The sequence below is a fragment of the Athene noctua genome, chromosome 18 (assembly GCF_965140245.1).
Source record: "Athene noctua chromosome 18, bAthNoc1.hap1.1, whole genome shotgun sequence".
Lineage (NCBI taxonomy): Eukaryota > Metazoa > Chordata > Aves > Strigiformes > Strigidae > Athene > Athene noctua.
In genome coordinates, this window is record NC_134054.1 from 6,343,563 (window position 1) to 6,369,558 (window position 25,996).

Genomic DNA, 25,996 nt, shown 5'->3' on the forward strand with positions numbered 1-25,996 from the left:
CAAGGGTTAGTCAAACTTCAAAAACAGAGCACACTTAGAATAATTCCACAAAAGGCGAAAACAATACAGCAGTTATGATTACTAACTAAAAGATAAGCTAAGTTCACTACTTATAATTAAGGGATGTGAAACAGTGAGGAAAATATGAAGTAGCACACTTAATTAATAAAATACTAATGTTCAGAGCCGCAATTCCTAGGGAACCCTGGATGCAGCGAGAGTTCAGAGTGCCCTTCCTCACAAACCGGAAATCCTACGCGATGCGTCCATCCGTAGGTGAGGCGTCCAACGTCGCTGCAAGCAGGTCCAGCCTCTAAATCAACAGGCCAAAACAGCTGGCAGTTTTCTTTGAGCGGGAACATCTGATTTCATCCTCCTGTTGGGTTCCACCCAGAGTCTGGCCAGAACTCCAGGGGAAAAACCAAGGGAGTTTCTAAATAGGGTTAAACACTTGAGTTCTTAATTCTTAATATTCCTAAGCAAAGAAAGTTGAATACATGCATTCTTACAGCATTTCATCCCTGTTAATAACTACATTTCATCTAAACTACATCTTCCACTATTGACTAATAAATCTAAATATTTCATTAAGGCAACTGTATTGTGGTTCGTTCTGTCGCAGTAGCAAAATTTACCCAGACATTCTGCTTAAAAAGATCAGTCGAAGAGATTACAAACAGTTGGGACAGGGGCATCCACAGCACCCACAGCTGGATCCTGAGTGCTGGCTGCCTCTCACGCCTCAGGTGGGGTTGCACACACCTTGTCAGTAATCACCAGGGACTGTGACCTGTGAACACACAAGCGTAACCTCTTCTCCAGGTTATTAAAGAAAATAGTTCTATTTGCACCACACCTTTCCACCATCCGTTAATTTAACCTTACCAAATGTTTGTGGTGTTGCCACCAAAATTAATATTTTGGGCAGTGGTGTTGACCTGTGATAAATAAAAGAGTTCTTTTCCCGTCTCATTTGCTATAGTTACCCATATGTTAGGTCTGGGCGAGAGAATTCGTCTCGCAAAGGATTTAAGTAGCCAGAGGCCACAGAAAATCTACAAAACTTTTAAGAAGAAGTGGTTATTTCAGGTTTTATACATCGTGCAGGTATCCATTTAATTAAACCATCCTTTTCCACTGCTGCATACCCACGTCCGAACACTCTCAGTGACCAGCCCGATTCCCATGTCATCGCTCCCGGTTCCTTGATCTGAACCAAAGGATAATTTCTTGTCACCTGGTTGGCATAAAGTGTTTCCGTAGGGGAGGTGTGGACTCGTCGCCTCTAACAAAGTGATTTAGAGCATAAAGGGCGCGGGACAAAAGAGTCTGCTGCCGGTCTATGGGTGTTGTCCCCTTATGACCTTCCCCCTCCCCAAGCTGTTGTAGTTTTGCTTTTAGGGTGCGATGCGCACGTTCTACTATTGCTTGTCCTTGACTGTTGTAAGGGAGGCCGTGTACTAACTTGATGTCCCATAATGCACACCGTTCTTTAGCACGTTTAGCAATGAAACAAGGGCCGTCATCTGTTTTGATTTCTTGGGGCTTCCCTAATAAGGCAATGACGCCCTCCCAATGAGCAGTAATGTGTCTGGCTGTTTGTTTGCGAGCCATTGTGGCTAATATTGTAGAGCTAAAGGTGTCGATAGTTACTATGAGGTATTTATTTGGTTTTAATAGGTCACATTCTGTTATGTCAGTTTGCCATATCTGATTGGAAGAGAGAACCGTTGGATTGACACCTGCTTCCCACAATGGGCCCTTTTGACAGTAGGGGCAAAGTGCTACTATGTTTTTTGCTTGTGACAGAGAAATATGACATGTTTTCGCTCAGGCTTTTGCTCCGAGGTGTAGAAAGGCATGCAAATGCTTTGCAGCATCTAGTGACCATACGCCCTGAGCCGCCTGGTCAGCATGATGATTGCCTTCTGCAATTAGACCAGGTAGGGATTGATGACTGTTCACATGTGTAAGAAAGACCTGCCCTATGCCTTGTTGTAGAGCATCATAAAGTAAAGTTGATGCTTCTGTCTGTACAAATCCTACTGTTGTCATTTTGTGTACAAGTTTATAAACATATAAAGAGTCTGTAACAATATTAATTGGATTTTCTGTTTCCTGCTGAAGTGCCGTCTGGACCGCTTTGGCTTCCAACCATTGTACTGATTTGTCAATCTGAGTCCACAACTTCTTTTGCCGGCGTTCCTCAGCTTTCCATACGACTGCAGCTGTTTGGGATTGTGATGAGGCATCTGTAAAGTATGTTGTGCCAATAAGAGGGCGCATGACTAGAGGTAGTGTAAGTTGTAGGTGAAGTGTTTTCAAGTGTGAAACCCATTGTAGACCCTTTCCAGTTACTATGGTGCTCAGAAAGTCAAAGATGGCACATTGTAAATCTTCTGAACGCATAACTATGTCATCCCATACTTGTTGCTTCCAGGGGATGAGTATTGTGTCAGGTTCCTTCCCAAAGTGTTGAAGGGTCATATTACGTAGGCGTCCGATAAGGTCTGCTATAACAGCAACTATGGTAACAAAGGCGGCCTTGTTGGTATTTTGGTAAGCCCAGGCTAAAGGCGCAGGCTTGCCGTCCGTGCCTTGAAACAGGATGCCTATTGTGCCATGGTCAGAAATAAAGCACCCTGCTATGATTGGCGGTTTTGAATCCCATTGCTGCAAAGGTCTCTGTTGTTGTAAAATATCTTGTGTAAGTGCTACATTGTCCTGGCATTCTTTTGTGAGTTTTTTTGGTTCCCACAAGTGTTCCCCTTTCAGCAATTCGTAAAAGGGTTGCATAAGTCCCAAGGGAATACAGACAAAGCTGTGGAGCCACTGTAAGGCTCCTACTAATTTCTGAACATCATGTAGAGTGGCAATGTGTGGAGCAAGAGCTATTGGTTGTGGACTTCTATTGTTCCCAGCTAAAGTCATACCCAGATATTGTAATTGCGTACCTCGCTGGATCTTTGCCTCGGCAATACTCAAATTATGTTGTTGCAACAAGGCTTTGGCACGCTGGAACAGGTGTTCCACTTGCTGCTCTGTAGGTGCTGCTAATAATGTCATCCATATAGTGTATCACATAATGGTCAGTCTTACCTTCTCTCAAGGGTGCAATGGCTTTGGCCACATATAGCTAACAAATGACAGGTGAGTTTTTCACACCTTGAGGTAGTACAGTCCATTGCCAACGCTGAGCTGGTTGAGCAAGGTTCACAGAAGGCACAGTAAAGGCAAATCTTTGTTTGTCAGCGGGATGTAAAGGGATGCTGAATAAACAATCTTTAATATCAATAATCACAATGGACCAATCTTTTGGTATGGCGGAACCCCAGGGCAATCCAGGTTGCAGGGCGCCCATTGCCTGCATCTGTTGATTTACAGCCCTGAGGTCATGGAGTAAGCGCCACTTAGTCTTATCTTTCTTTGGATAACGAACACAGGAGTATTCCAAGGGCTTGTAGAGGGTTCCAAATGACCCACCTGTACGTCTCTTTCTACTAATTGTTGAAGTGCACTTAGTTTTACTGAATTAAGCGACCACTGCTCGACCCACAGCGGTGAAGAAGTTAACCATGTAAGTTTTAGGGCTGGTATGTGTTCGGCAGTGGCCTCTAATCTAAATTTGTAATGCCAGTTTTCATTTGTTGCATGCAGTCAAGGCCCAACAAAACTCCCTGGAAATTTGCTAATACTATAGGCTTGAGTATTGCAATCAAGGCCCCTTTCTTCTGCTCTTGGATTTTAAATGTTGTGTCGGTGATTGCTTTGTACACTGGTTTTCTCCTCTGACACCTGCCACAAATCCCCCAAATGTAGTCTGCCACTGTCCTGGCCACCATTGTTTGCCCACTACTGCTGTATCAGCTCCTGAATCAGTCATGGCCTGCAGCACTATTTCTTCTGTTCTTCCTGGGCGAAGCTGGCTCATCCACACGGTGACCGTGGGCTTATCGCTACAATCTAAAACGAGAGCCACGGTTCCTGTCCCTGAGGGACATCTTGTGGAAAATTGTGGGCATACTTGACTGTCACTCGGGGAGTATAGGAGAAGTTGTCTCTGATTTCTGGGGGTTGCTTGCGGGGCATTGGAGGAGCCCGGCCCCCATTCCTGGCTCCTCCCCTTTCGTTTCCCTGATACTTATACCAACAATCACGTGCCCAATGACCTGTTTTGCCACATACCCAGCAAGGTGCAGTTAGCAAGGAACGTGGTTCTTGTCGCTTCATCCGATGAGATCTTCTACGAACACCAGAGAGGTTGTTTTTCCTATATGATATAGGTTTTTCTGCAAGATGGATGTCACCTGGGGCATGGATCATTGCCTCCTTTTGCACCACTTGTCATAAGAGGGTGGCTATAGGTGTATTCAAAGGAATATCCTTTACAATATCCTTGATCATTAGATTAGATTGCTGTCGCATACATTCTATTATTACAGCTTCCTTAGCACCATCAGGTAAGTCTGATTCTGTGACCGCAGCGTGGAGCTTATTAACACATTTCAAGAACGGTTCATTTTGTTCTTGCCTAATAGAGGTCCACGGGGGTTCTGCCTTTTCTAACTTAGCTATATCCATGAAAGCTTTTTTAGGAGCTTCGGTAGTGGCGGTAAATTCCCTGGGTCTGAGTTGTAATTGAGCAGGGGTTGTTGAAAATGCTCCCCGTCCTGTAAGGCGGTCGAAAGCAGTCTCCACGTGAGGGGTGTTGTAGATCTACGGCTGCTTGTACACGGTTATTAATACGATTGCCCCATGCTTCCTTCCAAAACAAAAACATAGCTGGTTTTAATCTTGCTTTTGCTAACTGTCCTAGATCAGCTGGGGTTAGTGGTAGAGCTAAGATAGTATCTGATAATAAGGCCGTTCCCGGATGTCTCAGCCCATGTTCGTTCACTGCTTTAAACAATGTTTGTACTGTTTTGGCACCAAGGGGATGCCATTCTTGCTGTCCTCCTGGGAGTAACCTAACTGGGTAAGCATCTACGGTTGTAGGTTGAAGCTTCACTCCTGACATTACACAGTCTTTCGCTACGAGCTGCCGATCAGTAGGGGGTTTTTGTAAACAAGAGGAAGCAGCCCCGCCCAGGATCAGACGTCTGTTTTCTTGGGTGGAGGCTGCCGGTGTGCGCACCGCTGCCGTCAGTGCCGCTAGCCATTTCGTCACTTCCTCCCCCGGGTTCTCCTCCTCCCCTTCCGGCAGCGCCCCTCCCTTTCCCCTGTCATTGGATGTCGGACCGCTGTCGGCTGATTCGTCATCTGACTCCGCCTGAGTTTTTTGATCTCGGCAATGAGCAAACTGACTGCCTGATTGTTTTATATCGGAGGGGTCAGGAGGCTCCGCTACAATCCAAGGTTTCACTTCCTCCGGAGGAGGGGGTGCCCCCGCAAGCCAATCGAGCAGGGGATCCGGCCGGAGCCGCCCCTTTTTTGCTCTCCTGCTGTTTTTGAAGTGCCTGCATTTCTTGTTTACATTCTTGCATTTGTTTTCTCCACTCCTCATCCTCTAAGTCAGCCAGTTGTATTGCGGCTTCTGTTTTTTGTGATGTTCCCCGAGGGCATACGGGGGGGGGGGGGGGGTGTGCGGGCGAACTGGAAGGGCTTAGTGCCACTTCCGCTCCCTTTGTTCTCTTCAGGGGGTTTGCCTTCTGTAGGCCACGCCGCCCCTAGCTTGATAGCTTCCTCCTTAGAGGAAATATCTGCAAGGTTCTTTGTCTGAGTCATTTTCTCTGAGAAACCTTGCAACCCTCTACGTGCATCCTTAGATGCGTGCTGTTCGGCTTGGGCAATTTTCATCAATGCATTTACTTTATCCCAAGTCATCAAGTGCTGCGGATTTCTCTTTCTTGCTTGCTCTTTTAAATCACCTCTAATCAGGGGCCACAGCTCAAGCTTCATACAATCCATCGGCTCAGGCAGAATACCGAGCTTTAATAATCTTTGTAGCATCTCATTAAAGCGCTCAACTCCACAGAAGTCTTTTATTTTCTGGTCCATATTTTTATTACCTTTATTGTGGCCTGCATGGCACGCCTTGGAGTCTCCCGTCCTGCGTGAAGCTCCTTTGCCTCCTGCCGTGTACCGCCGACAGCCACCGTCCGTACACCGGGGTCGCCACTTGTTGTGGTAAGGTATTAGCTGGTTTTTCCATCTGCTTAGCCACAGGGGTGCGGCGCTCAGATCACAGCAAACCCTTGCAGGAGGTTAACCACCGCGGGAAAAGAGAGCACAAACGCCACTATGGTGGATGCTATCTGTTCGATTTATTAACTGCGCAATTGCTTTATATACCCCTTTCTGTACATCGCGAGATCTTAAGTTCCCTGTTCTTTCCATGCATCACGAGATCTTTTCATGTGCCTCTGTTTTTCCCGTACATTGCGAGATCTTCCGAGCGCCTCCCCCTACATGGGACCACAACCTGAATTATTCTCAGGCTTTGCTTCAAACCTTACCCTGACTAGAAGCCAAAAAAGCAGTTGGCTAAACTGAAGCCAGGAGATGTTCACATCTCAAAATCCTTAACTGCTTTAGGAAAACTGGTACCCTGTATTCCCTGGGCCCATAAGGGTGGCAGCGGGATATGGGTTGGGGACACAGCATCTGCCCGACCTGACCAGCCCAGACCTAGGTTGCTGTCCCATCAGCATCAAACCAGCATTTTCTCTCCAGCCCCAAGATCCTCCCCTTGCTGTTGCTGCGCCGCTGTGCTGATGGAGCCTGTGCTCTTTTAGGGGGTCTTACATCTTTTCCTGCCAGTCCCGAGTGCTGTCTAGACAGCTTGAGCAGCCCCTGGGTGTAGCTTTCGCACTCCTGAGCCTGCAGGTCTGACGCTGACTTGGAGGTAAGAGGGGCACTCAGAGGAGGGTTTGCTTCTTGCCTCTGTGCATCTTGTTCCCATCTGTTAATCTTTCTACTCCCTCTTGGAATTTAGTCCTCCCAGTCTGAAAAAAGAAGAATACAGAGCAGATCTAGATGCTTTGATTTTAATGTCTGAAAACAGGTATCGGGTGTCATTTAAAAACACGAGGTGTCTGTTCCGCTTCCTGCCTGCCCACCCTCATCCTTTCTTGGAAATGGTCTTTGAGTGCCTCAGCCAAGGGGGTGCTCTGACCCTGTGATGGTCTGAGCCGGAGGTTTCTAAGGGAAAAGAAATTCTTGTTGATTATTTTTGTAAGTCCTTCGATGGATCCCTCAGGCTCGAAGATTTTTCCCAGTGTTTGAACACTTGCTGGGGCTGTCTGGGTGCCTGTGTTTAGCTGCGTTTCTTTTTTCCCGCTAACACGGCCCTTTACTTTGCTGCAAGGGGCGGTGTCGATGCAATCAGCAGCAGCCTTCCACCATTCCCGCGTCTGAGGGAGAGGGTGAAATCTGTCATGCTTTTGATAACCAATAAATAAACGGAGGTGCTTCCTTGCCGGGACTGGGCTTGTCTGGGAGATTTTCCGGGGGGAGCAGGGTGCCGGACGGGCAGGACGGTCTCTGTGCATGGCGCAGCCACGGGCTGCAGGGAGCTGCGTCAAAATTAGCCGTCATCGTTTGCATTTTGGGTTATTGCCGCGGAGAAGGCAGCGGGGAGCCTGGGCCCTGCCCGCCGCCGGGGCCGCCGCGTCGCCTAGCAACGGGAGGCGCTGCTGTGTCCTGCCATGGAAACACGGGCACGTGGGCAGCGGGCTCGGCCAATGGGCGGTGGGCAGCGGCGGCTGCTGGCCAATAAGAAGAGGGGAGGGGCGGGCTCAGGGTGAGGGTAGGGGCTAGGGGAGCGCAGCTTGGCGGCAGAGCGCAGAGGTTGGCGGGGGGCAGAGGTTGGCGGGGCGGGGGGCCCGGGCGGTTCGGGGCGCTGGGGGTGAGGCAGAGCCGGGTATGGGGCTGGGGGTGGCCGAGGAAGGAGACACCCCCCCTCTCCCCCAGACAGCCCTGCCCTCGGGGGGTCACCGGGTCACCCGCTGCTTCGGCCACTTTCTGTGGTGAGGAGGAGGCGGGCGGCTGCCGGCTGCCCATCCCTCCCACCTGCCCAGGTCCCCTCCAGGCAAAAGGAGTGCTGTGTGTCCCCCCTAGGTGAGGCTTCGTGTTTTTGGGCAGGGCAGCAGCCATGGCCCCGCTCAGCCTGTCCCAGCTGCTGGACGTCGCCATCGGGACGCCCGAGGTCGGGGCCGTCAACTTCACGGCGCTGTACAGCCTGCTGCAGGCTGTGCTGGGGCACCTGGGCCTGGAGGACCTGCCTGCCCTGGGGTGCGATCAGCCCCCCGAGGCACCCCTCAGAGCAGAAGGGGCACAGGGCAGAGGCCCAGGCACAGAGCTGCTGACCCCCTCGAGGGACCCGCTGCAGGGGACCGTGAGCACCCCATGTGATGCCTCCACGGCTGCCGACATGGGACAGATGAAAACAAAGATTGAAGAGAACAAGAGCAGCATCTCCAAGGTAGAGGCTACTCCCAGTTCCCTGGGTGCCCCCGTGAGACACCCCCTCCTCTGGGGTCTGCACCACCATTGTCTGCCCTTAGGTCTGGTTTAAGCCTAAGCTCGAGGTGGTGTGTGGAGCTTCACTGTGGGAAAGGGATGGAGTTTTGGGGAGAAAGTGCTGGGGCTGAAATGCTGCTCCAGTTGCTCTGGGTTCTCCCCAAGTTTCCATCAAGTTGTTGGTCCAATACAGCACCCGGTGCCCTCAGCTCCACCAGTCAGAAGCTCAGCACCTGTGGAGGTCCTGCCCCACCACTATCCATCCCTTCCTTCCCTACTCCTGACCCACAGCTGGGTACCGCCTCTGCTCCTCAGGCAGCTGAGAGGCTCCATCAGCATCTCCTGGGCCTCATCTCCCACCCTAAATCCCCTTGGCTCGCCCAAGCACTAAACCCAGCACTGGTGGGGATGGAGAGGGGCCTCATCCTGCACAGTGCTGAGCCACTTGCAGCCGCGCACATCCCCAGTGGGAAGAAATAAGCTCAGGTTCAAGGAAATGGCCACCTTCAGCACTGCAGGGCTGGATCCTGCTGAGGCTGGGACACGTAGGAAGAAGGCAGCAGGGAGAGTTTCCCGGCCGGGTGAGCTCACCCTCCCCGGGGCAGGCCCCTGCTTGATCACTCCTCGCTTTGTTAGCGGCGATTGCCGGTGCCCTCCCAGGCCAGGCTGCGGTTGACAGGGTGGCAGCAGCTCTTTGCCCTTTGAATCGGCCGACGTGGACAGGCGGGGATGGATCTGTCCCTGCTGAATCGGGCTGTACAGTGGACGCCCCTTGGGCAGGGGTGGGGGGGTCTCTGGGGAGCTGCTGAAGGCGTGATGAATGGTAAGTGCTGCCCGCAGTGCCCCCAGGACTCACCCCTGCCACCCTCCTCTCTCAGGCCGTAGCTCTTTCCCAGGATCTCCTCGAGGAGATCGGCAGGATGAAGGCGGCGCAGTCCCGCACGGAAGAGGACATCCGGACGATCCAGGAGACGCTTGGCATGGTGAGCTGCTGCCACTGTCCCCGGGAGGCAGCTGGGCCCTCACCCCCCTCCCTGCCCCTGTGTCACCCTGCTGCCCCTGCCCCGCGGCCCTGGGTGTCAAGGGTGCCAGGAGGGAAGAGCAAGAAGGGTGTCCCAAGGCTGAAGAGGTGACTGCATGCACCAACCAAAGAGAAGCTAAGACATTTTTGAACAGCTGTAAAAAAAGAAACATGGGTGCTGAGAAGGAGTGGAGATAAAGATCTACTGATGCAACACAGCCACAGCCCTGCCTGGCATCCCTCTGTCCTGTGCCCAAGTTGATTCCTGGATGCTCCTTTTAAATCCCTCTCCTTGTCCCACTCCAGGGGAATCTCCAGGATGCTGCCGGCCAGCTGCCGGCCCTCCGTGACCAGACAGCGTTGGACAGTGACGTGGTACGGCCCCACGCACACCCGGATCCTGCTCCAGGATGGAGGCAGCTGCATCCCCGAGGCACCAGTGCACGCAGTCCCTCCGTGTCAAGTCATGGGCCCGGGGGGGGTCAGTGCTCCTGTGGGTCCCACCCCACCTGGCTACGTGGCCAGGGTTGACCCTCTGATCCCTTTTTTCCCCAGCAAAATCTGAAGGAAAGGCTGAGCCTCTACCCGGCCCCGGAGGAGGTGAGCAACATGGTGCGCTGGGAGGTGCTGGAGGATTGCCTGGTGGGCAGCAAAGCAGGAGGAGTAGGAGAAGGAGGAGGAGAAGGAGAAGGTCGAGGTCTGTCGGTGGTGAGTGCTGGGGCATCCCAGCTGTGGGAGCAGGACTGAGCAGGACCGCAGCCCCCAGCACCTCCAGCTGCTGCGCACCCCGGGCCCTCAGCGGAGGTTTACTCAGCACTTGTCTTCCTTGTGCATCCCGCCGGGAGGCAGGACCTGGCACTGGCAGAGCCAGGGCAGCTCTTCGGCTGCCCCAACAGAGACCTCCTCATCGTCTATGCCACTGACAGCCCCCAACAGCCCCTCTGTGGGGCAAGCGAGTACCCAAAACCCTGGAGTGGCCGCACAGCCCCCTGTCCTTGCTCAACGTTGGGCAGGACCATGGCTCCCTGCCCTCATAGTCTCTCTGGAGCTGGTGGGTGGGAGCTGGGGACAGCGGAGGGACATTCTGGGGTGAACCCCACCATGAGATGGTTTCCAAATCCTACCTGGGGCTGCTGCTCCTGAAAGGAAGATGCAGCCCATTAGACTGGGAAGTGGGTCTAGTCTAGCAGCTCTGGAGTACAGAATCCCATGGCTGGAGAGGAAAATGCCTTGCTGTTGTGTCAGGTGGCATCAGCAGGGGCTTTGCGGATCCTCTGGATCGGCTGCTAAAATGACTCTGCAGGCACAGATGTGGCCAAAGGACTATAAGGAGGCTGGGGAGGGGCCGGGTGGCTGTGGGTGCTCTGGGGTCTCTGTGGGCTGGGCAGTCTCTGCCTTTGGGGTACTTGAGTTTGGCTCCATGAGCTGGGGGGTTTGGGGACAGGGCGGGTGGCCCTTGCTGCTGCACTTCTGCCCATAAACCTGCTCCCCTTTGCCTCCTCTTCCCAGGATGGCAGTGCAGGTCAGGCTGTCCCCGCCGAGCCTCCCACTGCAGACATGGACACCCCGCACGGGGCAAGCTCAGTGCTGGGACTGAAGGGACCAGGGACACAGCCTGTACCCAGGACCAGCAAAGGGACAAGCAAGGGGACTCCAGAGACACAGCCTGGCTCCCTGGGGACACAGAGAGCACCAGTGGCCACTGAGAAGGGGGCAGGCACTTCCTCAGACGAGAAAAAGTCTTCTGATGCCCGTGCCACCACCGTGGGGACACAGATAGAATCCCCTGGCATCAAGACGACCAAACTGGGGACAGAGTCAGGGGCCCCTGACACCCAGATCTCCACTCCAGGGGTGCAGCCAATGGCCCCCTGCACCCAAACCACCGCGCCAGGGGTGCAGCCAGGGGCCCCCAGCACCCAAACCACCGCGCCAGGGGTGCAGCCAGGGGCCCCCAGCACCCAAACCACCGCGCCAGGGGTGCAGCCAGGGGCCCCCAGCACCCAAACCACCGCGCCAGGGGTGCAGCCAGGGGCCCCCAGCACCCAAACCACCGCGCCAGGGGTGCAGCCAGGGGCCCCCAGCACCCAAACCACCGCGCCAGGGGTGCAGCCAGAGATCCCGAGCACCCAAACCACCACCGCAGGGGTGCAGAGAGGGGCCCCCAGCACCCAAACCACCATCCCAGGGGTGCAGCCAACACCTCCAGGGACCCAAGGAGGAGGAGCAGGGGTTCAGCCAAGCCCCTTCTGCATGGACTCCAGCCTTTCTGGTGCTGAGAAAATCCCTGGTGAAGCGATCCTTGATGCTCTGGGGACACAGATGGATGATACAAGTCCCAAGGAGGAAGGCAAGGCTTTATCCACCACACAGCTTGCCTGGACAGGCCACCCGGCGGTGGGGACCTTGCCCACATCCCAGGGGCTAGAGATCCCCCTTGACGCTGATCCCAGGGCCACGTCCCCTTCACAAGAGCCTCCCGTGCCCTGCGGGTCCTCGGGCTCCAGCAGTGTCCCCGACCGCTACGCAGAGACGGTGGAGGCTCTCCGCCAGATCGGGCAGCTCAGCCACCTCTGTGCCACCCTGAAGCAGCAGGTGGCCCAGCTGGAAGCCACCAAGTCAGACCACGCTGAGCTTGAGAAGCTGCGCCTACTCTTCTCAGGGGGAGGGGGGACCCCGTGGGGGGACGGCCGGGGCGGGGGGTAGGCATGGGGACACCCTGGGCTGGAGGCTCGTTGTACTCAGAGCCTGGCCTCAAAGGTGAGACCCCCTCACTGACAGCGTGTCCCCTTGGACCACATCTAGACAAGGAGAGCATCGCCAGCATCCTGGCCGACCTCCAGGGCCGGGTGTCCTCGCTTCAGGGCCTGACCAGCGACCTGCAGGGCGAGAAAGGGAAGGTGAGTCCCTGGGGGGCTGCGGGGTTGCCAGCGGGGGAGTTGGGCAGGGAGGAGGCAGCTGAAGGGCCCCTGGGCTGGGACAACACAAGGAGCTGTGCCCTGACTCATCCACCACTGCCTTTCCCAGATCAGGCAGCTGGAAGATGCCCTTGGAAAGCTGGAGGTAGCTGGAGCCACCTGGAAAGGGGACGTCAGCAACCAGATCACCCTGCAACTGGGGTAAAAGGATGGGACAGGGTTTCCTACCCTGCAGGAGGAGCTTGGGGGGACAAGGGACACCCCCTGAGTGTCCCTGTGGAGGCTAAGCCTGCCTGTGCCTCTGTCTCACTGACCAGGTCCACACTGCAGGAGATAAAGTATAAGCTGAAGGAGCTGGAAGAACAGCAGCAGATGACCAAGGCCACGCTGGAGCAGTTGGTGGCCAAGACAGCTGACAAGCCGCAGGAGCAGGTGAGGTCTGGGGGCAGCGCTCCCACCGCTGCAGCTCGGTGGGGTGGTTCTGGAGGGGTTCCCAGCCACATCCCCTGGCTGGCTGGGGCCATCAAGCCTCCACGGCACCCAGACTTGTTGACTGCATCCACCTCATCTCAGAGCTGATTCCTTCTCCCCTTCCTGCAGCTGGGTGAGCTGAGGGCGACCGTGTCAAGCACGGGGCAGGAGCAGGCAGAGGTGCAGGCAGCGTGCCCCGTCTGCAGCACAGACCTCAGCAAGCAGGTGGGGCAGCTCCTCCAGCGCTACGAGAAGCTCCAGGACCTGGTGGACGACTTCATGTCGCGGCAGGCGGTGGGCAAGGTGGTGAGGCAGCTGCCAGGGAGGAGCCAGGTAGGGAGATACCGGCATGGGGGGCTTGGGAGGGGGTTGCCAGCACCCCCACAGCTGGTTGTGCCTCACTTACTGTAATGTGGGGGAGCCCCTCGCTGCCCCCCAGATTGGTTCATACAAGTGAGCAGCGTGGAAGGAAATTAAAGCCTTGATGCAAATGTCCTGCTGGCACTGAGCCCATGGTCACCGGGCGAGTAACCTGGGTCTGTCCCCACGGGGGCAGCCAGCCCCCCCTTGCACGGCACCACCTTGTCATCTTCCTCCCTGAAGCAGGACGAGGAGCTGCTGAAGCGCATCCAGGCCACCATCACGCAGGTGCAAGGGGACTATGAGAAGCTCAGCTCTGTCACCGAGAGCCTCCTGAATGACCGGCACCAGAAGCAGAAAGATATCGAGGTAGGTGACAGAAACCCCCCCCGGGGTCAGAGCATCCTCCAGGCAGACCCCAGGCTGGGAACCACAAGGGATTTGTCTGCACCCCCCCAAACCTTGCAGCCCTGTGGAAGTTCAGTGTACCTTTCCTGGAAGTTTGGGTGAGGTGGGGGGAGTGGGGGTTGCTCGGCTGGCCAGGAAGCAGCTCCAACCCTGCCGTGGTGTCACGGGATGCTTTTCTGTGTTGGAAGGCTCTGTTCCGGTCCCTGGAGAGGCTGGAGAAGGAGAAAGCCGACAAGGAAGACCTTGTGCTGGGAATTGACGTGGTATGGCCGTGGGGGGTCCTGGCACCAGCCAAGGGGGTGCTGGGCAGGGTGGCAAACACCCCTTGTCTCTTGGGGGCTCGGTGGCAGAACTGGCCTGGGGGAGGGAGGGAGGATTTCCAGACTGGCTGTGGCTCCTTCCCCAGGTCCCTCTGTCTCCTCCCGGGTCCCTTCAGCTACTGTGACCAACCCCACGGGTGTGATGGGGCGAGTGGGGCCATGTAGCCACTTCTCCCTCTCCTCCCGCCACGAGCTGGCCCTGCCCATCATACCTCCATCCTTTCCTCACCTTTCTCCTGCCTTTCCCTGCTGCTAGAAGGCAGTCAAAACCGCCCTGGCCGGCAAAGTGAGTCGCGCCCAGTTTGAGGCAAGCATGGAGCGGCAGCGTGAGATGATCCAGGAGATGCTGAGCCGGGTGACGGGGCAGGAGCAGGGCTGGCACCAGGTCCAGCAGCAGCTCAGTGAAGAGATGGACTCCAAGGTGAGGGGTGGCACGTCCCTGCTGCGCCAAACTGGCGCCTTCGGGGCTTGGCAGCCTGAGGCAGCATCTCTCTGAGGATCCCCCCTCCTGGCTTTTCATGGGGAACACGATGTCCCACCCGGGGCAGTGGCTGAGGGTGTGTGTCTGTCCGTAGCTGGACCGCCTGGAGCTGGGCCCTTTCCGGCAGCAGCTGGAGGAGCACTGCAGGAGCATCCTGGAGCAGCTCGAGGAGAAGGCGCCGCTGACGGAGGCTGACGATGCAGCTGGGACGAAGAAGTGAGTGTGATGGGGGTGGCGGTGGCTTCTCCTCCCACCAGTAGTAGGTTCCTGAAGTTAAAGAAGGCACGAGGAGGGGGACCTGCAGGATGGAGCCCTCCCGAACCAAAACGGGGATGTGGGTGCAAAGGTTTTCTGGAGCAAGGGTGAGGGACGGCGACTCGTCCCCCTGGGCAGGGGTGTGACACGCGGCATCACAGAGCTGCGTTTTGACCTGCCCCCCTGGCAAGGTGCAGGGGGGTTATTAGCACCGACAAAGTGATGAAACCAGTGTGAGGGCTGGTTGGGATGGCAGCTATGGGCGCCTGTGCCCTTCACCTCCCATCCCTGCTCGCCCTGGGCAGCCACAGGCAGCTGCCAGGTTTCGGAGGCGGCCGCAGGGCCAAGGCGAGCGTGTCCCTGTCCTCGGGGCAGCTGTGACAAAACTCATCCCGAAAAACGTGGTAATCCTGCATCCCCCAGGCCCGGCATTTGCACCCCAGCAAGAGGTACAGCAACACCGCCGTTTTGTCCTTGCCGGCACCCCCAGTTCCCATGTGGGTGCCCGTGGGAGTAGTTCCCATAATGGTGGTTTTTGGGTGCTCCCCTCAGTGGATTCTCCAGTGCCTAAGATGAGGTGGAGATTTTTCCCAAGCAGGAGCCCACAACCAACCGCTGTCCCACATTGTACCCCCTTGATTTTGTAGCCAGCCGGTGGGTTGTGACCTTGTTGGGGGGGGGCGGGGGTGAGTAAACCAGGCTCAAACCCCTGCGGTTCCACCCTCAAATACCATAACTCATTACCATAAAGTGCCCAGCACCTTGCTGCTGCCTGCCAGCTGCCTGCCTGTGTGCAGGCAGGGCTGAATCCCCCCCCAGGAACTCACCCAGCCCTTTTCTTCCCCCCCCAGGCAGGTGCTGGCCCATTTCCACTGCTTGTCCTGCGACCGGCCCCTCAGCGTGCTGGTGCCTGCCCAGTGAGTAGCGCCCGGCGATTTGGAGGAGAGATGGGTGCTGGTGGTGCCCCGCTGTGCCCGGCACGGGGGTTAGGGTGTCTGCCTGGGGGGTGCAGCCCTCCTGAGCCCCTCCCTGAGGGCAGCGGGATGGGAATGGGGTACAAGCCTGTGGGTTTTGGGGCACTGCCCCGAGCTGGGCTGGGTTGTGTGTCCCCTGTCACTCACGCACATCTCCTGCCCTCCCCAGGCACATCGTGGCCAACCCATACATGCCACCGCTGCCCCCCAACTTTGCCGGGCGCTCCCATGCTGTCCCTGAGGTGGAGCAAACACCACAGCACAGCCACAGGTAGGGGACGTGGGCACCCGGCCCCTGGGGTGCAGGTTGGCCCTGCCCTGGCGAGGGAGAGCTCTTCCCAGGGTGGGTGTGAAGGGATGCAGGGGGGGCCTGGGCAGGGCAGGGGAGTGCTGCAGAGGGGTCAGCTGTGCTTGTCCCAGGTCTGTGGGGTTTTGCAGCCCTTCCGGCGCTGCCCTGTCTAGCCCAGGTCTGTGTCTCAGTGGTGCTGAAGCCACATGTGATGAGTTGTGTCTGGTCTTAGCCTGACTTCAGGCTTGGGGGGGGAGTCAGCTGCCTCCTGTGAAACAAGTCGCCGAAATTAAGCACTGCAGCTGGGACAGCCCAGCTCCTGCCTCCTGATGTCCCTTGCGTAGGGTGCAGGGACCTGCCATGGCCATGACCAGCTTACCAGGGCCATGGGGAAAGAGCAGATCCAGCACGGCTGGATGGGTGTGGGCCTCCTTCAGCAGTCGGAGGGGACCCGGGAGGGACATACCCCACTGGGGAGCACCCGCGGCCCCCTCCCCGGCGTAGTAGGGTGACGCACAGGGTGCCACAGTGCTGGGCACTCAGCATCCCTGTGCTCTGTCCCACAGGGAGCTGGCGGCTGAGTGTGGGTACCCCAGCGTGCCACGGCGCTGCGGGGGCCGGCACACCCTCACCCACCCGCTGCAGCGCTGCCCGTGCCCCCAGCCCCTCCCGCCCGGCGCCCTGCGGCCGCTCCAGCCCCAAACCCTGCTCCCCACCAAGGTAGGGATGACGAAGGTAGGGATACGGCGGGGCGAGCGCGGCTGGGAGGGTGATGCTGAGCATCGGGGGGGGGGGGGGGGGGGGGGGGGGGCGGGGAATGATCTGTGATTCATTTTCCTCAGGGAGAGCTGGGGGGGGGTTTGCCTGGGGATGCTGATTTGGGCGCTGTGTTTCAGCCAGCCCCCTCTCTCCTTCCCAGCACGACGAGATGGAGCTGTTGGGCCAGGATGGCCACGTCTACAGGGGCCGGCGGGGCAGGCAGCTGTCTGTGCTCGTGGGCAAGGAGGGTACGGCTGGGCCACCCTCAGGGAGAGGATCCAGCGGGGGTGAAGGGGGCAGTGGAGTGGGCAGGGTGCCCAGTTTTCCCCCCCCACATGTTCCCCCTGGCTCCCCCCAGCCCAGCTCCCTCTGCTCCCTCCTGCCGAACTTCCCCAGGGCCAAGCCCAACCTGTCCCCGAGGCAGCGGGACGCCAGGGACACCGGCCGCCTGCTCTCCCGGCCCCAGAGTGCTGTGTCCTCGCTCAGCCAGCCAGGTACAGCCCTGCCAGGGCACCGGGGTGGGGGGAGAGGACACCCTGCTGTGTCCCAGTGGGTGGGGGAAAGCAGGGTGGGATGGGGGTTTGGGGTGGGGTGGAAGGAGGCTGGAGGGGGAGGACTGGGAGACGGGTCACCAGATCCCCATGTTGGAGCCAGAGCAAGGTGGGGGGATGTGGCAGGGTGGTCCTGGCCGCTCTGGGACAACAGCCTGTTTGCTTCAGGGTGGGGACCAGGACCCTGTTTCTGGGTGTCTCTGGCCGGGCAGGTGCGCATGGGTGGTGCCTGCCCCAGGGGCTGCAGGGGGGCTAACCCCTACCCCTCGCCCCCAGGCACCCCCGCCTCGCCAGAGACCAGGACAGCCTCCTCCCACGGCCACCTCTCCCAGGCACGGGGGCTCCTCCCGCCCCTCCGGCCCTTGTGGGACAGATCCAGCACCTCGGAAGCCAGGCAGGACTGGGGGTCCCCGACCGAACCCCCACCACCTCCGCCACCAAGCAGGAGAGCAGGCATCTCTGGCCAGCAGCAATAAAGGGCGATGGGCAGCCAAGCACCTGTGTGGCCTGAGTGGGGTGGCCCTGGGCCGGGATCTTCCCTTCATGCATAAGGAGGGGTCGCAGCATCCCTTGTCCTGCAGCCACAGGAGGCCAGAGGAGCCGAAACCAGCCCCTGTCCAACCCCCATCCCGGCGTCTGTGCCAGCCCCGTGCTGCCACACTCCCCCTGACACCCCCTGGCCTCCATGAACCCCTTTCTGGCCCTGATAGCCCCTGGCAGGGAGCTCGTGGCCCCCAAAAGGGTCTGGGGGAGCCCACACTAAAGCAGGAGGAGGATTACGCTCCGTTGCTGCTGAAGGTGGTGGGAGATGGGGACTGTGGTTGGATACGGTGACCACAGTGGGAGATGGGGACCGCGGTGGGAAGGGTGGCAGCAGGACAGGGCTTCACGCCAAAAGCCAATCCCACCCCAAGCCCGCTGGTTTGCTATGCTTATCCTGCACGATGAGCATCACTGAGCAGGTTTCCTTATCTGCTCGTGGATTGTCACCCCCTCGTCCCTCTTCCAATGCTGCCATTGATGGAAGGAGGAAGGCACTGACCCCACTGCTGCCGGGCTCGGGGCAGCTGATGATTCCCACCTCCGGAGTGAAGCACCATAACCCCTCTGTGCCCCCAGCCCTGGGGACACACATCCCCTCCTTTCTCTGATGCCACCCCCATTGCTGGGGGCTACTTTTCCCCAGCCCCTTTCTGCCACCCCTCACCATCAGATGGGAGAAAGGCCCATGGCATGCTGAGACCTGGCATAAGTCATGTCACAAATGGAGAGGTACCGGGCAGGGAAACTGCAGTCCCTGGAAGCAACATGGTGGGGGGACCTGGGGGTGTCACAGCTGGGGACATGTGGCTGCGTGTATGGGGGAGCCGGGGCTGTCCCAGCACAAAGTGTCAAGTGCCGGGGACAGCCCCAACTCCCCCATGCACACACGCAGTGACATGGAGGGGGGGGGACAGACACCAAGCGGGTGGCACCTCTCAGGTGAGTGGGAGGGTGGGAAACCCTGAGGGGAACCCCAGAGGCAGCCTGGGGGGACCCAGGCACCCGGGGAGCATCCCCTCACCCCGCCATGGTGTGTGCTGGGGGCTGCCCTGTGGAAAAACTGCTCCCCTACGTCTCCCTAAATTGGGGCGAGGAAGCACCCAAACCTCCCCCCAACAATGGCAGACCCCATCCCTGCCCACCCCACTGCAGTCTCCTGGCACCTGAGGCCCCCCCCCCCGGCCGGGGATGTTTCCCCTGGTGGGTTTGGTTTTTCAGGGGAAAACTAGGTGCTGAATACCTGCTTTGGGTGCCCAGGTGGTTCCATCAGGATCTGGGATTCCCTCAGTGCCACCTCCAGTGGGATAACTGGGAGCACTCAGAGCAAACTGGTGGGCACTGGAGTAGAGCCAGCAAAGGACCATCCCGCACCCCAGGAGGGGGGGTCAGGCACTGATGGGCTTAAAAACGCATTTGCAGGATTTGGCCCAGCTGGGGCTGAGCCCTTTGCTGCGTGCACGTGTGTGTGTCTGTGTGTCCCCCAGCTCAGCCCCTCTCCCACCCACTGTCCCATTCGCTGCTGCTGGGACCCCGCTGTGCCCTATAAACACCCCCCACCCCCCCACATGAGCACCCAGCCCCATGTCCCTTTTTGGGTGCTGCCTGCGCTGCTGGAGCAGGAGAGTAGCCCCAGCTGGGGCATTTTTTTTCCTTTTTTCTTCTGAGGTTGGGCCGTGTTGGGGGTCTCCCCTTTCCCTGGGGGATGATTTGCTGCTGTGCCTTGAGCCCCCCCCCAGCCCTTGCTGCCATCTCCGGAGCTGCTGCATTCCCCTTCTGGTTTTTGGGGTTTTTTACCCCAGTCGCTTGGTGTGTGTGCGGTGTGGCGATGGGGGAGGTGCCGTGTTCTGACTCAATTTTAATCCCGTTTGGATACTTCAGCACAAACCCGGGGCTGCTGTGTTGTTTGGAGCCGTTAGAAGGGGGGTGGAGGTCGGGGCCTGGGGCTGAGCAGCGCCTGGGCCCGGGGAGGGGGGGAAGGAGTTGGTGGCCAGCGAGCCCCCACCCATGTCCTCGGGCCGTGGGGGACACTGAAAAAAGATCATGCTCACCTCCCTCCCCCCAAGCAGGGTTTGCCTAAAGGCCTGGCAGCCCTCCTATGGCAGGGGTCCCTGCAGGGCTGAGGCCTGGGGGGCTCATCACATGGCTGGGTGATGGGGCTGGGGAGGGGGGTGGGTTGCAAACCGCAGTGTTTTGTGAGGGTGCAGGATGGGGGCTGCGCTGCAGCCCAGGACATGGGGGTCCTTGCTGTGCTCACATGGCCCCCCCATGGCTCCGGGGTCTCCCCTTCCCTCCGCCCCCTCTTTGGGGATGGCAGCGGTGGCGTTGCGGGCAGGGTGCGGGCAGGGTGCGGGCAGGGTGCGGGCAGGGTGCAGGCAGCACATGGGACTTGGCGCAGCCTCCTGGGGGGGTGCTCAAGCCCATTCTCAGTCCCAGGGATGTTCTCCCAGCAAAGAGAAAAGGCAGGGACAGCTGGTGTTAAAAAAGTGATTTTTTTGTTTTTAATTATTTTTAAATTAATTAAAAACCTTCAGCCTGTTTTTTGTTGTTGTTTTTTTGTTTGGGTTTGTGGTTTTTTTTTTTAGCAAGATTGATTTGAAAACTAAAAAATCCTCCCCCCAGCTCCTCCCTCTCTGGGGAAGGGCCATGAATGGCAGTTGCAGGGAGAGGGTGGGGGCATCACCTTGATAAATCCCCCTATGCCCTGGGGGTGCCAAGGGAGGGAGGATGGGGTTGGGGGGGGGGGTCCGGGGGGGGTCTGTGTAAGAAGCTGAGCTGAATTTCAGAAGCCAGAGAAGAGGCATGTTTGCTCTGGGCGCTGCAACAAGTGTCCAGGAAATCCAGAGCCAGGGATGGGGGGACCAGCAGCTCCGTGCCCGTGGCCAAGATCTGGGGTGCCAACAGCTGCCTCCATCCGTTTATTTTTTATTTCCTCCCCCCCTGCCCCGCCCTCTTCCTTCTCCTGCTGGGACGGGGAGCCACAGGGAACCGCCCCCCCCCCCCCCCCCAGCAGCCACCTCCGTGCTGCTGCTCCTTCTCTCTGGATTTATATACATTAGATATATTTATATATTATATATTTTTTTTTAAAAAAATGGGGGGAGAAAAGACCAGCTAGTGACTCTTGCAGAGGCTCTCGTGGGCTGGTGCCCTCCCCGGCAGCGTGTGTCATCCCCCCCCACTTAGGCCAGGTAAGTGTTCCAAAATGCTGGATGTTCCTCTTTGCTTCAGTGGTTAGATCAGCGCAGATTATCGCCTCATGACGCGGGCATGCCCTTCACTGTGTCATTTCCATGCTGGAGTTTTTGTACTGCATTCCCTGTATAAACCAGCACCTCTGGCAGGCGAGAGGTTTGGCTTATGGACAGCAAGTCCCTGGCCCATATCAGAGGCTGGTTGCTGTTTGGTTCAAGCCTGAAGACTCTGTTATGTCTGGACACTCTCAGTGCATCCTAGTTCATCTCTCTGTTACTTTTTATAGTGCTGCTGGAAGTTTTTCAGGATAAAGGACAAAGGCTGCTACACATGTAGTTTTTCTATGAACCGTGTCAGTGCAAAAGTAGAGTCAGGAGGGAGTGGAACCTTATTTCGCAGTACATCACTGTGTGTCAGATAGCACAGCTCATCCAGGTATCCTTTTGCTTCAAATTGCTGATTGCCCTGAGCTTGTAGAACTGAGTTTGAACTGGATTTTGTCCTGCTCTTTCCATTAATCCACTTTAAAAAAAAAAAATTAAAAAATTAAAAAATTAGCAAATTTGCTCCTGTAAGCTTCCTTAAGCTTTCTTTGCCTGAGCAGATATTATGAAGGTGCTTATGCCCTCCGAAAGAGCCTTGTGTTTGGTGATGTGAGAGAAAGCAAGCAAGCTGCAGTGTGAGTCTCAGATCCTTCAGATGAATTAGTGAGTCCAGCAGGTGAAAAACTGCACCTGGTAAAGCATATGCCCTTTGAGAGGTGCTGCTCAGAGAAGTCCCTTTGTTGTTCCCAGCCATGAAATACCCTCTTTTTTTAAATTCCAAGTCCTGTTCTGGAGCATAAAAAGTCACTGATGTTTCCCATAAACTAGGTGCTGCTTTGTAGCTCTCCTTGCACAGGTATCTGTGAACTATTTGGATTTGCTTACTGTCTCTGAGGTCAGTACAAGGTCCCCACAGAAACTGAGTTTCATCTTTCATGCAGCAGTGCTATTCATTTAAGGAGGAAAACAATGGTTAAACGAGTGGTTCCCCACTTAGGTGGGTGTCAGGATAATGGAAAGCACGTGCCTGTATCTGTGCACCAGTAAGACACAGTTAAGGGCCTCTTGTGTGGTGAAGCTGTTGTGGTTTGACTCAAGGCTAACTGACCTGGGCTTTTTTTTTTTTCTTCTTTAGTGATGATGGCCAAGGAGAAACCGCCAATAACTGTGGTTGGAGACGTTGGAGGAAGAATTGCCATCGTTGTGGTGTGAGTGTGATGGAGAGGAGGGGGGTGGCTTCCTCCCAGCATCTTTCCTTGAGCTGCTTTATCCCAGAGGGTAGGAGGGACTGCTCATGTAGGGGTGGTAACAGGATTGTCACCACTGTTTTTTCCAGTTTTGCTGGTGGCTTTGGTTACTTCAGCTTTCACTGAAAATCCTTTGTATTTCAGTGCTTTAAGCCCTGAAATCTCCTTGCTCCCTTGAATCTACAAATACCAGATGTGTGCAAATACTCAACAAATCCAGGGCATGCAGAGAAATCTCCTGAAGTATTTAAAAAAACCGCCAACCAACCAAAGTACTCGCTGAGCTTTTCTTACATGCTGTGCCATGCTGCAGTATAAGTAATCAACATGCAGCTACTATCACTGTGGAAAAAAAAAACAAAAACGCTTGCTGAAGATAAACTCTGTTTGCCTGTGAGCATGTGCAGGGACTAATTTGTTTCCAAGACACAATATTTGTTCTGCACACTAGCAAAAGGGTGTGTAAATTAGGGAAATGGTGTCCACAGATTTAAGTTGTGCACGTGGCTGTGCTTGAATCTCAACAGCAGCTGAAGTAGCCAGAGATTATATTCTTTTTGGCTGTGTTTGTGGCCAAAGCTGCAGTACCTTGCGGATCCACTCCTGCCCTGCAGGCACAATAAACTTCTGGTTTTGATGTTATTTCTGTCTCTTCTCAGGATGACATCATCGATGATGTGGAAAGCTTTGTAGCTGCTGCAGAGATCCTGAAAGAGCGTGGAGCCTACAAGATTTTTGTGATGGCTACTCACGGGCTCCTGTCAGCAGATGCCCCCCGTCTCATAGAGGAATCCTCCATCGATGAGGTGCATCTGCTTTCTGGGCTGCTGGGGAAGGGCTGGCTCTGGTAACTGGGTTGATTTAAGGCACCAAAACCCACAAACTGATGTTCTTCCCCTGCCACGTAGCTCATCTCTGAAACGACTGGTTTCATCAGATGCTTTCAGTTAGCTGGTTCTTCACTGAAAAAAAAAAAAAAAAAAAGCGTGTGTGATTAATACGTGTTCAGATCATGCTTCTCTGTGTATATTTTCTCCTTAATGCACAGATATTAGTCATCCCTGCCTGGACACTTCCCTTCCCACAGCTGAGTGCATGTGATCGCTTTCTCACTGCACAGACCTTCTACCTGCCCCTCTCCCCCAGCTGATGACGAGCTGTTGGATGCCTTAAGAGGATAAGATTTCAAACCTCGCCCTTAGGAACAAACATGTCAGATCCTGCGCTCTAAACGCACCCGTCAGCCTGTGTGGATGTGGCTGTTGTAGAGTGCTGGTTACGCCGGGCCCCTCAACAGATTGACTGTCATGTGGGGGAGACCATTTATTTTCATCTTTTGTTCCTAACGTACAAGGATTTCTCCCCCTGAACTGGGAAACAGCAGGTACACACCTCTCGTGGAGTTAATCTAGGGTGGCTGTTCAGTGAGAGCAAGCGTATCAGCAGCACAGCTAACCATCTTTTCTTTTTGTCACTCCATAGGTGGTAGTGACCAACACAGTTCCTCACGAGGTACAGAAGCTGCAGTGCCCCAAGATAAAGACGGTGGATATCAGTTTGATTCTCTCTGAAGCCATCCGACGAATCCACAATGGCGAGTCCATGGCCTATCTCTTTCGCAACATCACTGTCGATGACTAGACCTGGCGCTGCCCCCGTCCCGGCTTCCACAAGAGAAGGAAATACGCAGGAAACGGCAATACCATAAATTATAGGCATAACACAACTGTTTATTCTTGTAGGAGCGTGAAGGTTTTCAGTCTTGAGCCATGAGATCTAATAGAAAACATCAACCTGGCCAGCACTTTACAGGTGAACAGAAGAGGCCACTGGCAGTGGGGAGGATTATATCGTGAGAGAGATGGAGAAATGAGGTGGTGTTGAATTTTTAAGTTCCTCTTTTTTTTTTTTTTTTTTGTTGTTATCTCTTGCCCTATAGGGGTGGAAAGCAAAGCAAAAAGAAGTAGCTGTCAGCTTATGAGAAGGGAATAGAGACTGCTCGTTGCTGCGTGTGGGCAGCAAGAGGAGACAGCCTTTGGGTTTCTGTTTCTGACTGTGACTCGCCTGAGAGAGCGCAGAAGGGAGTGCTTTATTCAGACAGCTGGGCAGGACTGCTCGCTGCTGGCAGGGCTGATCAGCAGAGCAGCTCCTTGCCAACCGAGTGGCCTCTCATCTCCTGCACAGCATAGCAAGGACTTTCATCAGAACTAAGTTAGCGGAATATCCAGACAGGGCAGCTTAGGGCAACCCATTCGCAGGGCTGCTCACATCCTTGTGTCGGGGCTCTGGGAACAAGCTCACATGTGTCTCCCAGCAGGGCAAGGGGTGCTAGTTAATGTGCTGGCCTTTTCATTTTACGAGCCTTGGATCATTATTGTTCTTCAGTGGCAAGTCACATGAGAGTCTTAAGTCCTCACTTGAAACTTGTCTGCACTGCAAAACAAGGCGCAGTTTCTGGAGTAGCATGGAGCTGATGAATTGTGGCACTCTCACGGGGAAGGGGAGTTGGAACAATATCTGCCTCTAATGCAGCTGTGCTCTCCAAAACACTAACAATGAACCTGCAACAAAAAGCATAGAATTTTTCGTTTTTGGTGGTTGCCCTGAACCTTGTACCCCCTGAACAGCTGCTCTGTCTGTACCGTGGGGCTGTTGCTGTCACCAGGCTCACTTGGAGCTTCCATGGGGAAGCAGGACTCGCTGCTTGCTCCTTTCTTGAGTGACACTAATCCTTGGCTAGAGGGGCACTTGAGAAAGTTGCACAAGGTGCTTGTGAAAGCTTTCATCTCCAGGATGAAACAAGGATAAATTCCCAAACTGTGATCTTCCCCCTTGATGAGGCTGACAAACACACTTCAGTAAAATGTATGCCACTTTGTAGCCTGCTGATGTGTGGAACAAATCCTGCTTGGAGGCAGTAGCTTTAAAAGAGCACTGCTGCTAACGGGCTGTCTCTAGCAGGCAGTTGTTTTCTTTTTGCTTATCCTTCAACTTCTGCCTACATCCTTCTCTTCCACTCCAGCATCTAAAGTGTGCGCAGTGCCAAGGAGCAGGCAGCGACTCTGGGAGAAGGACAAGCCTTGAACACTGGACACACAAGCGTGCCTCGGCCTGGGGGAGCTGGTTCTGCAGCATAGCGCCTTGTCTCGTAGCTGGTGAGGGTACACAAAAGCCCAGAGCTCTTGGGTCATCTCCAGTATCCAGCATGGGTTAAACCTCCGAGCCTGATCCCATGAGGGATGCTTGGGGCTGAATGAGCTCTTGATGCTGTTGATTGTTTTCCTGCGTTTTCAAAGCACTGTGAACAAATCACAGCTGTACTTTGTGACCACAGCGTGGGTCCTCAGCTGGGTGGAGGAACACAGTTCTGTGCTGAAGTGTGTGAAGCCCTTGCAGGTGTCTGCATGTCCCCTTGTTCGGAGCCAGTACTGGATCATACTCTTCACACTTTTAACGTTGGCTTACACTGTGAGCAGTGTTGCTCTTTTCTCCCCTCAAACTGCTTGTCAGACCGGCCAGAAGCACGGTCAGGGCTTGCTGAGTGCTCTTGCCCCAGTCAGGCTTGCTTGTACTGGGCTGTATTTGTGTGGAAACTGAAACCACAGCACAGGCGTGCAGAGAGTTATGCTTGGGACCACAACCTGAATTATTCTCAGGCTTTGCTTCAAACCTTATAACCCTGACTAGAAGCCAAAAAAGCAGT

General features: G+C 55.6%; 3 protein-coding genes across 5 annotated transcripts; all 3 read left to right on the forward strand.

The window, feature by feature from the left end:
• The first annotated feature begins 7,878 nt into the window (after positions 1-7,878).
• LOC141968055 (uncharacterized) lies at positions 7,879-10,012 on the forward strand. Its single transcript, XM_074922390.1, has 3 exons — positions 7,879-8,422; positions 9,339-9,443; positions 9,788-10,012. The coding sequence occupies exons 1-3, from the start codon at positions 8,093-8,095 to the stop codon at positions 10,010-10,012; spliced, it is 660 nt and encodes a 219-aa protein (XP_074778491.1). The 5' UTR covers positions 7,879-8,092.
• A 2,122-nt stretch (positions 10,013-12,134) lies between these two features.
• On the forward strand, positions 12,135-18,235 carry LOC141968056 (glutamine-rich protein 2-like). The gene is made up of 13 exons (XM_074922391.1): positions 12,135-12,381; positions 12,509-12,600; positions 12,717-12,831; positions 13,000-13,203; positions 13,474-13,599; positions 13,827-13,901; positions 14,215-14,379; positions 14,534-14,655; positions 15,546-15,611; positions 15,838-15,939; positions 16,524-16,677; positions 16,877-17,210; positions 17,544-18,235. Exons 1-13 carry the CDS (start codon positions 12,190-12,192, stop codon positions 17,741-17,743), a joined length of 1,947 nt encoding a protein of 648 aa, XP_074778492.1. The 5' UTR covers positions 12,135-12,189; the 3' UTR covers positions 17,744-18,235.
• Positions 18,236-21,665: 3,430 nt separating this feature from the next.
• Positions 21,666-24,000, forward strand: LOC141967831 (phosphoribosyl pyrophosphate synthase-associated protein 1-like). Of its 3 annotated transcripts, none has more exons than XM_074921998.1 (3): positions 21,666-22,252; positions 22,953-23,099; positions 23,776-24,000. In XM_074921998.1, exons 1-3 carry the CDS (start codon positions 22,184-22,186, stop codon positions 23,932-23,934), a joined length of 375 nt encoding a protein of 124 aa, XP_074778099.1. In that variant the 5' UTR covers positions 21,666-22,183; the 3' UTR covers positions 23,935-24,000. The 3 variants fall into 3 exon arrangements, 2 of the variants coding, with proteins under 2 accessions (XP_074778099.1, XP_074778100.1); XM_074921999.1 differs by lacking the exon at positions 23,776-24,000 and adding an exon at positions 23,342-23,497; XR_012634764.1 differs by lacking the exon at positions 23,776-24,000 and having other exon boundaries at positions 22,181-22,254; positions 22,953-23,497.
• Positions 24,001-25,996: the final 1,996 nt, after the last annotated feature.

Coding starts and splice junctions, on each gene's coding strand:
- LOC141968055 (XM_074922390.1), top strand. CDS start 8,093: ATGGCCCCGCTCAGCCTGTCCCAGCTGCTGGACGTCGCCATCGGGACG. Junction 8,423..9,338: donor ACAAGAGCAGCATCTCCAAG/GTAGAGGCTACT, acceptor CTCCTCTCTCAG/GCCGTAGCTCTTTCCCAGGA. Junction 9,444..9,787: donor TCCAGGAGACGCTTGGCATG/GTGAGCTGCTGC, acceptor GTCCCACTCCAG/GGGAATCTCCAGGATGCTGC.
- LOC141967831 (XM_074921998.1), top strand. CDS start 22,184: ATGATGGCCAAGGAGAAACCGCCAATAACTGTGGTTGGAGACGTTGGA. Junction 22,253..22,952: donor GAAGAATTGCCATCGTTGTG/GTGTGAGTGTGA, acceptor GTCTCTTCTCAG/GATGACATCATCGATGATGT. Junction 23,100..23,775: donor AGGAATCCTCCATCGATGAG/GTGCATCTGCTT, acceptor GTCACTCCATAG/GTGGTAGTGACCAACACAGT.
- LOC141968056 (XM_074922391.1), top strand. CDS start 12,190: ATGGGGACACCCTGGGCTGGAGGCTCGTTGTACTCAGAGCCTGGCCTC. Junction 12,382..12,508: donor TGCAGGGCGAGAAAGGGAAG/GTGAGTCCCTGG, acceptor TGCCTTTCCCAG/ATCAGGCAGCTGGAAGATGC. Junction 12,832..12,999: donor CTGACAAGCCGCAGGAGCAG/GTGAGGTCTGGG, acceptor CCCTTCCTGCAG/CTGGGTGAGCTGAGGGCGAC.